The sequence below is a fragment of the Nerophis ophidion genome, linkage group LG08 (genome assembly GCF_033978795.1).
Source record: "Nerophis ophidion isolate RoL-2023_Sa linkage group LG08, RoL_Noph_v1.0, whole genome shotgun sequence".
NCBI classification, from domain to species: domain Eukaryota; kingdom Metazoa; phylum Chordata; class Actinopteri; order Syngnathiformes; family Syngnathidae; genus Nerophis; species Nerophis ophidion.
The window spans coordinates 64,562,173-64,576,881 of NC_084618.1; the positions used below are offsets into that span (position 1 = coordinate 64,562,173).

Below are 14,709 nucleotides of genomic sequence, written 5' to 3' on the forward strand. Positions count from 1 at the left end.
ACCCTTTCCATGCTTTGTAACTGAGCTACTGTGTGGAACAATTTCCCTTGTGGATCATTAAAGTTTGTCTAAGTCTAAATCTAAAACGACATAGTGTGGTGCCTGCACAACTCGAAGGTTGTTCCTGTATTGACAGACTGCATAAGCAAGCAAGTCAATATGGAAAAACAGCACCTTGACATCCATTGCTTTCAGTCCCCTGGAGGGGTGGGGGGGGGTGGGGGGGGAGTGCCCACATATGCGGTCCTCTCCAAGGTTTCTCATAGTCATCATTGTCACTGTCACCGATGTCCCACTGGGGTGAGTTTTCCTTGCCCTTATGTGGGCTGTACCGAGGATGTCGTTGTGGTTTGTGCAGCCCTTTGAGACACTGGTGATTTAGGGCTATATAAATAAACATTGATTGATTGAGGAAATTTGAGTGCAAAAAATTACTAAAGTTACTAAGGCTATTACTTTTACCAGTAACGAGTAATCTAATTCAATACTTTTACCATCCATTTTCTACCGCTTATTCCCTTTCGGGGTCGCGGGGGGCGCTGGCGCCTATCTCAGCTACAATCGGGCGGAAGGCAGGGTACACCCTGGACAAGTCGCCACCTCATCGCAAAAAAAAAAAAAAAAATGGATACTTTTACCATTGTGACAATGCCTTTATTGATGCGTTTGATGTGGCTGTATGTCAACAAGACATTGTCACAAGCACAGCAAGTTCAATACAGGAAGTGACTTTTTACTAAGCAACAACCAGCGCCACACTAAAATGATCTTGGTATCAAATGGGAAGATGTAAAAAAACAACACGTCGGCTTAGTAGACCCACACACACATACACACACTCCTACTACTACTACAAAGGAATAATGAACAACAAATCGATAATGGCAGTGGCACGCTTGCAACCTTACAATAGCCCGTTTGTAGATATGAACACAAGACAAGATGTCATCACGGCCTTAGCTAACATGCTAAAATACTGCTCTGGGCGCGCTCTCGTTGACGTCACAGGTCACTTACCAACAGGTACTGCCTAATAAAGGCACACACACGCACTCTGCTCTCATGAAAAGTCTCAACTGCATATGCAAGATATTTGAAGTTTTTTTTCTTTTTAAATAATGCATTAATTTGTTTCCCTAATGGATTCCCTACTACTAAAGTACTAATGAATTGCTCCTCCCAAGCCACAACTGGCAGCGAATGTGTTACATTCCGCCCTGAAAAATGATTGATGTTTTTCATCATTTCAGATTAGTTCATGTTAAAAAATTGTTGCAGTTATTTTCAAATACTTTTAATGCGTTGCTTTTGCGAAATCCGACTCATGAGAATTTTTTCAGATAGTGTATGTCATATTAATGGGCATTTCCTTGTTAAATTATTAAACAAACAAAAAACTAAGATTACATTCTTTTTTGATGGGCGTATGTCTCTGTGAACATTCTGAACGCCTGTTAATAACTTTTCATAATTACTTTTTAAAAGCAATTTTCCGACCAATGTTAAAAATAGGAGCAACAGGTCCACGTTAATGTTTGTTTGTTAACATGAACATGCTTAATATATATTAAAATAAATAAATTCCCCTCACAACGTAATGTTTATACTTTTAAACATCAATACTTTAAATTGAGATTCATCAAATTTAATCCACAGTGATCAAATTTAAAAATATACTTTACTATACGCCAAGTAAGAGTGTTAAAAAGCATAATAATACCCATTGTTGCTGGCTTCTCCATCATAGAAAAACTCCATCAAAGCATGCAAAACTCTAGAAAAGAGTATTGACAGAACAGCTGTTTTTTTTTCTCTCCCTCCATACATTCCTCAGTCACAAACCCACACTCAGCAAAAGACAAAAGAGGCTGTACATGCCGAGCACGTTGGGAGGGATGAAGAAGAAAAAGAAGAAGAAGGAGGGAGGGGACATGAGGAAGGGTCAGACAGAGAGTGCAGTGTTGTAGCACAGATGAACACGCAGGTGTAGCAGACGCAGAGAGAAGGAACCGAGAGGTTAGACTCACAGTCTTTTCTTGGACATCTAGCCCAAGGAGGGACGCTGTGAGGACGCCTGGCAAAGTGATGGAGCTCGAAGGCAAGAGGTCACGGTTACTCAGGTACGACATCATTCTATACTGTTTTACTACTTTTACACCAGTTAGAGCAGGATTAGATGATTTTTTTAAAGCCTGGTTTTCAGTATCTTGCACATTTTTCCTCGGCGAGTGACTGTAAATATCTGTGCAAGCGTGTAGGAGACATGGAAATGTGTTCAACTCCACAAAGCTCACTCTGTGTGGCACTCACACACTCAACGTTTGTCCTCCTCTCCATCACCACCATCATCATCATCCCTCTTTTGCATTTCAAGCCTCTCTCCCCACTCTCCTCCTCTTCACTCATTAAGCATCCAGCAACACCCACATATCGTCCTGGAAGTTATGTGATTGTTTGCGCCGTCTGTGATGGGACAAAGACGTGATTGTTTCGGTGCTTTTAGTCCGTGACTCACCAAAAAGGGAATTGTGGTTTGTATTCTGCCAGCGGAGGTTAACAATCACATCTTTCTCATCACTTGATATTTTTTTTCATCTGCTGTTCAAAGAGGGTCATAAGTGCAGATAAGCACTTTGAATAGGCTTTGCTGTACAGTAATAACTACTTGCTTTTGGCATTGGTTCGAGTCCCAATTGGGTTGCATTACAGCAAAGAGGGTATCCGCCAAAGCCAATCATGGAAATGAATCACTGTGGTAGTAGCCTCTAAAACAGGGGTGTCGAACTCAAATACAGAGTGGGCCAAAATTTAAAACTGAACAGTGCCACGGGCCAAGGTTGAAAAAAATTAACCTTTAAATAGGGACCCGAACAAGTTGTGCATTGAATATTGAACAAGCAAGGCTAATATAACGTTATAGTGACATGTCAAATCGAGTTTTAAATAATAATCATAAAAAATATCAATGGCATATTAAATAAAATTTAAATAAAAATGTAATGCCTCTTTTCTATTTGCAGACCTCTGAGGTAAATATCAAATAAACTTTTTCCACAGGCTAATAATAAATTTGCAAATAAAATAACAATAACACATTAATCAAACATTCAAGCCTTGAAGTAGCAAGAGAAAGTGCATGAGTAAAACATTAATTATTCCTTGGGGGGGTATAGTGTAGCGTCCCGGAAGAGTTAGTGCTGCAACGGGTTCTGGGTATTTGTTCCGTTGTGTTTATGTTGTGTTGCGGTGCAGATGTTCTCCCGAAATGTGTTTGCTATTCTTGTTTGGTGTGGGTTCACAGTGTGGTGCGTAATTGTAATATTGATAAAGTTGTTTATACGGCCACCCTCAGTGTGGCCTGTATGGCTGTTGAACAAGTATGCGTTGCATTCACTTGTGTGCGTGTGTGTGTAAAAGCCGCATATATAATGTGACTGGGTTGGCACGCTATTTCTATGTAGGAAAAGCAGATGTGGCGACAGCTTGTAGAGGACGCTAAAGGCAGTGCCGTTAATGCACGAACCCCAATATTGTCGTCCGGGTAGAAATAGGGAGAAATTCGGGAGAATGTTTACCCCGGGAGATTTTCGAGGAGGGGCACTGAAATTTGGGAGTCCGGGAAAATCGGGAGGGTTGGCATGTATGAGTATTAATGGTGAATGCGGTGTTACAGCCGCACCGCCGCTGTATAAAACCAGCTCTAATGTTAATTTTATACTGCCTCAAGGGCCAAATGAAATTTGGCCCGCGGGACAGAGTTTGACACCCATGCTTTAAAATGAAAATACCCCAAATCAGGGAAAAGTATTACAAGTAGAGATGTCCAATAATGGCTTTTTTGCCAAAATCTGATATTGTCCAACTCTTAATTACCGATTCCGATATCAACCGATACCAATATATACAGTCGTGGAATTAACACATTATTATGCCTAATTTTGTTGTGATGCCCCGCTGGATGCATTAAACAATGTAACTTTACCATGAATTGATTAAACAACTTGAAAAACTTATTCGGGTGTTACCATTTAGTGGTCAATTGTACGGAATATGTACTGTACTGTGCAATCTACTAATAAAAGTTGCAATCAATCAATCAAAAACAAGGTTTTTCAAAATAAGAGAACAACTTCAACTCCAGTTATGGAAAAAAGTGCCAACATGGCACTGCCATATTTATTATTGAAGTCACAAAGTGCATTATTTTTTTTAACATGCCTCAAAACAGCAGCTTGGAATTTGGGACATGCTCTCCCTGAGATAATCCTTATACCCACTACAACCATGGAAATTACTATACTGTGATTTTCACAAAATGCATTATTTATTTTTTTTAAACATGCCTCAAAAAAGCTACAAAAACAATGAAGGCACACAGCTTCGGTCCAGAGTATACTGGCCTACGTCCGTGTTTTACCGGATATGTACAGCTTCATACAGCGGCGTTTTAACAAGTCATTGATTTTACTTTTGAAACCGATACCGATCATTTCCGATATTACATTTTAAAGCATTTATCGGCCGATATTATCGGACATCTCTAATTACTTTTTGGTTAGTTTTCCAGAATTAGGCTCTGAATCCTATGAAATATAATATCCAGTATGGTATCCATAACGGCATAAAATAAATACCTACTTCCTCATTGACGTGACACGATACTCGCTAGATTAGCCTGCCCCGTCAAAAAAATGTGGCGAAAAGAAAGAGGAAAAAAGCTTTGCAACACATCTTAAAATCAAAAAAGCAGAGAGCCCCGTCCAAGGTCAGCTGCAAACGTGGGAACTTTGAATTTGATAATTTAGTTTTTCTTCAGCAATCAGGCTAACCTACTGTAGCATGATGCTGCTGGTAAAGTTTGAGTGCGATTTTAGCAGTGTGGCTAACATAACTATGCTAGTTTTTCTCACCTTTGCGTGATCACGTCCCACCTCTTTATGTGATATTATGGTATGTAATAACGTATATTCTTAACTGCCAAAAAATATCTGTTTCTCAGCTGTGTTCCTTATGGGCCGCAGTAGTACTTAGTTGTAATACACCTTGCCACCATTTGTCACAGTAATGATTATATTAAACAAACAGATTTGGTGCTTGAGTTACAGAGAACTTTCATAAGCGCCAAAAATATGACTAGTGGTTAAAGCGCTATTTTCATTTGACCTTTAATTTTATTGACAATTTATTTAAGAAACATATATATTATTATTATTAAATTTGTTAGAATGTATTAATTTTATCACTGCGTGATTGTATGTTCATGTATTTTCCATCAGTTTTTATGAGTTCTTTCTTTTACAGTATATTTGATTAGTATTTATTTCTAGGTTTTATGTTTTCATTTTTTAGGTTTATCCGGTTTAACGATAAGTAGGTAAGTTAAAGAAGCATGGATGGTCACCTACATCTGCGGTTCTCTCCAAGGTTTCTCATTGTCATTCCACTGAGTTGATTTTTTTCCTTGCCCTTATGTGGGATCCTGCACAGACCAGATCTGCACTCTCCGCATCATTGTGGAACAATCTATTGAATGGAACTCTTCCCTATATGTAAATTTCGTAGACTATGAAAAAGCCTTCGACAGTGTGGACAGGGAGACACTGTGGAAACTACTGCGGCACTACGGGATTCCAGAGAAAATCATCAGCCTGATTCAGAAAACCTACCAAGGAATGACATGCAAGGTGCTACATGCAGGCCAAGTGTCTGATAGTTTTGAGGTCAGGACCGGAGTTTGGCAAGGATGCCTCCTATCACCCTTCATGTTCCTATTAGTTATTGACTGGATCATGAAGAACACAACATCAGGAAAGAAAAACGGTATTCAGTGGACCCTGTGGACGCAACTGGATGACTTAGACTTCGCAGACGACCTGGCGCTCCTCTCGCACAACCACAGGCAGATGCAGGAAAAGACCACCGAATTGGTCAAGACATCTCTAGGCGTAGGGCTAAGGATAAACAGGAAGAAGACCAACATAATGAAGTTTAATAACTTGACCAACAATCCAATAGTAATAGAAGAGGAAATTATCCAGGAAATAGACTCCTTCACCTACTTGGGCAGCATCGTGGATAAACAGGGTGGCACCGACAAAGATGTAACAGCAAGAATTGGAAAAGCAAGAGCAGCCTTCATCATCCTGAAGAGCATCTGGTCCTCCAAGGAGATATCTATGACAACCAAAGTCCGGATCTTCAATTCAAACATAAAATCCGTCCTTCTCTACGGCTCTGAAACGTGGAGGATGACAAAGAAGACCGTACAAAGGTTACAAACGTTTATTAACAGTTGTCTGAAGAGGATTTTCAGGATTTGGTGGCCAAACAAAATCAGCAACGAGGAACTCTGGAGGAAAGGGAATCAGGAGCCAGTGGAGAAACAAATACTAAGGAGAAAGTGGGGTTGGGTTGGGCACACCCTTAGGAAACCAGCAACTACCATCACACGGCAAGCCTTGACGTGGAACCCACAGGGAAAGAGGAAGAGGGGACGGCCTAAAAACACCTTGAGGCGGGACTCTGAGGCGGAGCTGAAGAGGTTGGGAACCAGCTGGGGAGAGGCGGAAAGGACAGCACAAAACCGTGCTGCATGGAGAGGAGTCATTGATGGCCTATGCTCCATTGGGAGCGATGGGCCTAAGTAAGTAAGTATGTGGGATCTGAACCTAGGATGTCGTTGTGGCTTGTGCAGCCCTTTGAGACTCTTGTGATTTAGGGCTCATAAATCAAAATTGTTTTATTGATTGATTGATTATAGATATTGAAGACCATTAAAATCAAGATTAAGATTTCTAATTCATTGTTAATATTTGAGTGGGCCATAAGCCCCTTTGTTGAGGAAAAGTGAGGTCAAAAAGGTTAAGGACCCCTGGTATATACAAACCCCGTTTCCATATGAGTTGGGAAATTGTGTTGGATGTAAATATAAACGGAATACAATTATTTGCAAATCATTTTCAACCCATATTCAGTTGAATATGCTACAAAGACAACATATTTTATGTTCAAACTGATAAACATGTTTTTTTTGCAAATAATATTTAACTTTAGAATTTGATGCCAGCAACTCGTGACAAAGAAGTTGGGAAAGGTGGCAATAAATATTGATAAAGTTGAGGAATGCTCATCAAACACTTATTCGGAACATCCCACAGCTGTGCAAGATAATTGGGAACAGGCGGGTGCCATGTTTGGGTATAAAAGCAGCTTCCATGAAATGCTAAGTAATTCACAAACAAGGATGGGTTAAGGATCACCACTTTGTAAGCAAATTGTCGAACAGTTTTAGAACAACATTTCTCAACGAGCTATTGCAAGGAATTTACCATCTACGGTCCGTAAAATCATCAAAAGGTTTAGAGAATCTGGAGAAATCACTGCACGTAAGCGATGTTATTACAGACCTTTGATCCCTCAGGCAGTACTGCATCAAAAACCAACATCAGTGTGTAAAGAATATCACCACATGGACTTAGGAACACTTCAGAAAACCACTGTCAGTAACTACAGTTGGTCGCTACATCTGTAAGCGCAAGTTAAAACTCTACTATGCAAAGCCAAACCCATTTATCAACAGCACCCAGAAACGCCGCCCGCTTCGCTGGGCCTGAGCTCATCTAAGATGGACTGATGCAAAGTGGAAAAGTGTCCTGTGGTCTGACGAGTCCATATTTCCAATTATATTTGGAAACTGTGGACGTGGTGTCCTCTAGAACAAAGAGGAAAATAACTATCCGGATTGTTATAGGCGCAAAGTTCAAAAGCCAGCATCTGTGATGGTATGGGGGTGTATTAGTGCCCAAGGCATGGGTAACTTACACATCTGTGAAGGCACCATTAATGCTGAAAGGTACATACAGGTTTTGGAGCAACATATGTTGTCATCCAAGCAACGTTATCATGGACGCCCCTGCTTATTTCAGCAAGACAATGCCAAGCCACGTGTTACAACAGTGTGGCTTTGTAGTAAAAGAGTGCGGGTACTTTCCTGGCCCGCCTGCAGTCCAGACCTGTCTCCCACTTTCAAAGCTTCAACAATTAGTTTCCTCAGTTCCCAAACGTTTATTGAGTGTTGTTAAAAGAAAAGGTAATGTAACACAGTGATGAACATGCCCTTTCCCAACTACTTTGGCACGTGTTGCAGCCATGAAATTCTAAGGTAATTATTATTTTCAAAAAAAAAAATTAAAGTTTATGAGTTTGAACATCAAATATATTGTCTTTGTAGCTAATTCAACTGAATATGGGTTGAAAATTATTTGCAAATCATTGTATTCCGTTTATATTTACATCTAACACAATTTCCCAACTCATATGGAAACGGGGTTTGTAGCATCTATTGTATTGGTGCAGAGTTATACATTTGAGCATGAGTTAAATATGTACAAGTGGATGAAATGCAAAATTGCATATCACAAGATGTTGTGGATAAACACAGTTTATTTGCGTTAAAGCTACCGATATAAAACGGCAAGCAGAGTTCACAAAAAAGCCTTTTTCAACTGTAATAAATTCCAGCTTGAAGGTTAGATTTTGGCAAACGCACTTCTAATCAGGGATTCCCATGTTTTTCTTCAATACCGATACAGATACATTTTTTTTCTTTAAGAGTGATACCAACAACCAATATTTATCTATAAATGCTATTTTTAAATTTAGATTAAACTATAGTTTGTGTGCAACTAGCTTCTAGGCGACTTTTTTAGAAGCGCAGGTGTCTTCATGGGGACGGAGTGGCTCGGTGGAAGAGCGTCCGTGCCAGCAACTTGAGGGTTCCTGGTACGATCCCCAGCTTCCATCATCCGAGTCCCGTCCGCAGTGTCCTTAAGCGAGATACTTCACCCTTGCTCCTGATTTCTCAAATCAGCCCCATAAATATATTTCCAATAACAAATGTGCACTTCTACTTCAAATGTACTGTACTATTAGAGGACCTCTAGAGCTGAGGCATCAAACGTACGGCCCGAGGGCCGGATCAGGCCCGCGAACAGGTTTTATCCGCCCGCGGGATGAGTTTGCCAAGTATAAAAATGTGTGTAAAATTTTTCAATTAAGAAACAGCTGTTTTAAATGTGTCCACTGGATGTTGCAATAGCAATTTTTGGGATCTTTGTAGATGATGCTAAATACTGTATGTACAAAATAAACCACATGATGTTAGTACATCAGTCGAGGAAAGTGATCAAACTACAGTACATAAATAAGATCCTGTTATTTGATTTTAATATTTTTTTTTTATCTTGATAGATTTAAAATGAACACCAATGAGTTGACTGACATTATCACATAATTTATTCAGAAAATATAAATAACAACAAATAAAGATAGAATATCTATTATATTATTATATTTTAGATTTGTGTATAGCGCTTTTCTCTAGTGACTCAAAGCGCTTTACATAGTGAAACCCAATATCTAAGTTACATTTAAACCAGTGTGGGTGGCACTGGGAGCAGGTGGGCAGAGTGTCTTGCCCATGGACACAACGGCAGTGACTAGGATGGCGGAAGTGGGGATCGAACCTGGAACCCTTACAATGCCACTCTACCAACCGAGCTATACCGCACGACATGAAAGTGTAAAAAAAAAAAAAAAAAAAAACAACATTATGATTTGTACAATTTCAGAATGTGCTTGTTCTATTTGCAAACTAAGAAATCAATCTTAAGTTGTTTTTATTTTTAAGTTATCGTGCCATGATTTCACCAGTCCGGCTCACTAGGGAGTACATTTTTCTGCATGTGGCCCCCGATCTAAAATGAGTTTGACACCCCTGCTCAATAGGCTCATTTAAAATGGTTATTGAAATAAGAAATAACCTAATGGGACCCTTAATTTTGATCTATTATTAACATTTTATCAGTGTCAAGTCAAAAGACAGAGCAGAAAAAACACCACTGATTTGCAGAGCACACTCCAGGCCTGAAGGGGCAACAGTGAGAGCTGAGGGCTGAACATCTCCACCTGCTTCCACCAGATTGGCTTGATTGAGTTCACCTGCTCAGAGCACATGCTTAAAATGTTTGAGCCGCAGTCAGTCACCACTTTTGACATGCTGCTAAGAAGAAGGAAAACAGCTCTTGTGTGGACTCAGAAGACGCAACTGGTTATCAACCTAATCGCCTATCCTACTATCCAACTAATCGACTATTCTACTATTCAGCTAATCAACCCATCACTTATCAACTATTTAACTACCGACTATTCAACTATTCATTCATTTCATCCATTCATTTACGTTGATAACCCAGTTTATTTGATTGCTTCAAATCAAATATCAATAAATCACAAGGAAAGAGGATTGAGTTGTCCCTTTGTGTCCTTTTTGAGTCCCACTGGCCCTTTCAAGTTTCGGCACAGCTGCGAAAAACCCTGAAGAACTTGACAATCAGAAATATCGGTAACACTTTAGTATGGCGAACATATTCACCATTAATTATGTGCTTATTAAAGTAACAAGTACTTTATTTTGAGTTTTTTTGGACACAAGGGTAACATATAAGGGTTAGGGTTAGTGCTAGGGTTACTAATAAGCAACAATTCTGAGGTTATTGAGAGAAGACTCTTAGTTAATGGCGTACTGGTTGTATAATACAGTGGTTCTCAACCTTTTTTCAATGATGTACCCCCTGTGAACATTTTTTTAATTCAAGTACCCTTTAATCAGAGCAAAGCATTTTTGGTTGAAAAAAAAGAGACAAAGAAGTAAAATACAGCACGATGTCATCAGGTTTGGATTTATTAAATTGTATAACAGGGAAAAATATGCTAATTTGTAGTGGTCTTTCTTGAACTATTTGGGGGGAAAAAGATATCAAATAGACTAAAAACTTGTTGAAAAATAAACAAGTGATTCAATTATAAATAAAGATTTCTACACATAGAAGTAATCATCAACTTGAAGTGCCCTCTTTGGGGATTGTAATGGAGATCCATCTGGATTCATGAACTTCATTCTAAACATTTTTTCACAAAAAAATAAATCTTTAACATCAATATTCATGGAACATGTCCACAAAAAATCCAGCTCTCAACACTGAATATTGCATTGTTGCATTTCTTTTCACAGTTTATTAACTTCCATTCATATGTTGTTGAAGTATTATTCAATAAATATATTTATAAAGGATTTTTGAATTGTTGCTATTTTTACAATATTTAAAAAAAAAATCTCACGTACCCCTTGGCATACCTTTAAGTACCCCCACGGGTACGCATACCCCCATTTGAGAACCCATAGAATAAGGCATTAATAAATACTTAATAATGACTAATTAAGAGCCAGTATGTTACTCATGTGCATGTTAATAAGCAACTAATTAATGGTGAATATGTGTTTCCCATACTAAAGTGTTACCGAAATATTTTTGAAATTAAGTGTAAATATATGTGGCAACTTATTTTTATTTACACTGATGCAGAAATGACTGCGTTAAATGTACCAGGAGAAGGGAATTCTGGGAAATGGAGCTTGTGCAAGGCGGCTAAATCAAGCTTGCACGTGACGACAGAAACAGATGTGCTCAAATTCTTGTAGACGTTGAACTCCGTCCACCCTCCACACATTTGTCTCCGACACCAAATGGATTTGGGACTTCTGTCCTAAACAGTCCGCAGGCTGCATTCCTGCACTTTGGGGCACATTCCGAGTCCTGCGTCCCATGCCGGCCATTCCCAGCTCTCTACTGTCAGATTGTGTTCCACACACTCCCAGCCACCAGCAGGAGCATGCAGCTGTCACATGTCACTTCTGGCCCTATAGCGGCGATGCTTGACCACCCAGAATAGAATAGTAGGAGAGTTTAGCTGCAAGTGGGTGAGCGGGACACCAAGTCCGAATGACATGGGAGTAAAAAAAAAAAAAAAAAAATCCATATGGGAATGTGGTCGGTGTGTTCGGAAGCTTTGGGACGGTTGAACGTGGGAATGATCCCACACTGCAGAGGTTGTGGTAAGGTCTCATGTTCCCGCCAGCAGCATGGTGTCAACCACACGTACTGTGCATGCGTCATTTGAGCGTTTTTGAGTCATTTGTTGCGGTTACATGTGATGTGTCCTCCGCAGGATGGACGAGCAGGACAGAGTAAGCCAAGCATCCAGCGTGGCCACCATCTCCTACTTCCCTGTCATAAGGGTTGGTTCTCGTCTTCTACATTACATGTTTATTACGTTACTTTTATAGAAGGGTACCTACCATTTTTCCTTTGATTCAGTTTCTGATGAACATTTACACCAAAGTCTTGCCCTGGTTTTATGCTCACTGTCCTGACCAAACATTGCGCAAACCAAACTAGGCAGTATACCTGCTTATTATTCAAATTGCCCAAACAAAGAATCCCCTCGTGCTATTGACTCAGTTTCTGTGCTGCAAAATAAGCCAACATGGACATACTTCTCATTGTCTACTGTGTGTAAAAACTAAAGATGGGTACCGTATTTGGTACTTAACCCTTGTGTAATGTTCATATTGTTGTTACTCAGCCAGTGTTTGTGGGCCTGATGGACCCGTTGCATATTGTGGCTTTTAATGCCTCACAATCAAACACTTCTATGTTAAAATACTGAACAGATGTTTATTGGGATAAGGCAGGGGCCACCAACACGGTGCCCGCGGGCACCAGGTAGCCCATAAGGACCACATGAGTCGCCCGCAGGCCTGTTCTAAACGTAGCTCAAATGGCAGCACTTAGCAGTGAGCTGCTTCCATTTTTAAAATTTGATTTATTTACTAGCAAGCTGGTCTCGCTTTGCTCGACATTTTTAATTCTAAGAGAGAAAAAAACTCAAATAGAATTTGAAAATCCAAGAAAATATTTGAAAGACAATCTTCAATTGTTTAAATAAATTATTTTTCTTTTTTTTCTACTTTGCTTCTTATAACTTTCAGAAAGACAATTTTAGAGAAAAAATACAACCTTATAAAAATGATTTTAGGATTTTTAAACACATATACCTTTTTACCTTTTAAATTCCTCCTCTTCTTTCCTGACAATTTAAATCAATGTTCAAGTAAATCTATTTTTTTATTGTAAAGAATAATAAATCAATTTTAATTTAATTCTTCATTTTAGCTTCTGTTTTTTCGACGAAGAATATTTTTGAAATATTTCTTCAAACTTATGATTAAAATTCAAAAAAATTATTCTGGCAAATCTAGAACATCTTTAGAATCAAATGTAAATCTTATTTTAAAGTGTTTTTAATTTCTTTTAAATTTTTTGTTCTGGAAAATGTAGAAGAAATAATGATTTGTCTTTGTTAGAAATATAGCTTGGTCCAATTTGTTATGTATTCTAACAAAATGCAGATAGGATTTTAACCTATTTAAAACATGTCATCAAAATTCTAAAATTAATCTTAATCAGGAAAAATTACTAATGATGTTCCATAAATTATTTTTAAAAATGTTTTCAAAAAGATTCGAATTAGCTAGTTTTTCTTTTTTTTCTGTTGAATTTTAAAGAGTCGAAATTGAAGATAAACTATGTTTCAAAATTTAATTTTCTTTTTTTTCCTGTTTTCTCCTCTTTTAAACTGTTCAATTAAGTGTTTTTTTCATCTTTTATTCTCTAAAAAAACATTCCATATATATATATATATATATATATATATATATATATATATATATATAAATGGGTATTTCTGTCTGTCATTCCGTCGTACATTTTTTTTACTTTTATGGAATGTTTTTTTTTATAAATGGTAAATGATACATGGGTTGTACTTGTATAGCGCTTTTCTACCTTCAAGGTACTCAGAGCGCTTTGACACTACTTCCACATTTACCCATTCATACACACATTCACACACTGATGGGGGGAGCTGCCATGCAAGGCACTAACCAGCACCCATCAAGAGCAAGGGTGAAGTGTCTTACTCAGGACACAACGGACGTGACGAGGTTGGTACTAGGTGGGATTTGAACCAGGGACCCTCGGGTTGCGCACGGCCACTCTTCCACTGCGCCACTCCGTCCCAATTATAATTTAGAGAATAAAAGATGAAAAAAACACTTAATTGAACACTTAATTGAACATATATATATATATATATATATATATATATATATATATATATATATATATATATATATATATATATATATATATAGATGTATTTATTAAAGGTAAATTGATCAAATTGGCTATTTCTGGCAATTTATTTAAGTGTGTATAAAACCGGTAGCCCTTCGCATTAATCAGTACCCAAGAAGTAGCTCTTGGTTTCAAAAAGGTTGGTGACCCCTGGGATAAGGTAAACATCAGAGAGGACAGAGTGTAGGTACGGCCATCAGACGGTCAAATGTTTGTCTGATCTTGAATGTGATTGTGCTGAAAATTTCAATCTTTCTGAAGGAACTCTCCTGAAGGAATAAATAAAGTACTCTCTAATCTAATCTCATCTAAATGTGTGAGAAAATGAGAGCAGACAGTGTTGAAAAACAATGTTGCAACCTTGTGTGGGAACCGCAGGTGCAGAAACACAAAAGAAGAATCCCTGCGGGATGCAGAAACTGCCAGAGAAATTTTCCGTATAACGTTCATATTGTTGTTACTCAGCCAGCGTTTGTAGGTCTTATGGACCCGTTGCATTTTGGGGCTTTTAATGCCTCACAATCAAACATGTTTATGTTAAAATACTGAACAGATGTTTATTGGGATAAGGTAAACATCAGAGGAGAAGGACAGAGTGTCCGTACGGCCATCA

At 38.5% G+C, this 14,709-nt stretch overlaps 1 protein-coding gene across 3 annotated transcripts in view; it reads left to right on the forward strand.

Annotated features, from left to right (window-relative positions):
• The first annotated feature begins 1,911 nt into the window (after window positions 1–1,911).
• The window catches only part of si:ch211-234p6.5 (pleckstrin homology domain-containing family A member 7), a 47,246-nt gene continuing 34,448 nt past the window's right edge, over window positions 1,912–14,709 (forward strand). Inside the window, exons 1-2 of one of the 3 annotated variants that reach the window (XM_061909347.1) lie at window positions 1,912–2,120; window positions 12,067–12,136. In XM_061909347.1, coding sequence (XP_061765331.1) covers window positions 2,086–2,120; window positions 12,067–12,136 — 105 coding nt within the window. In that variant the 5' untranslated portion in view covers window positions 1,912–2,085. Of the gene's footprint in view, window positions 2,121–11,789; window positions 11,954–12,066; window positions 12,137–14,709 lie in introns of those variants that run through there. The other 2 variants (XM_061909345.1, XM_061909346.1) reach the window with 2 other exon arrangements.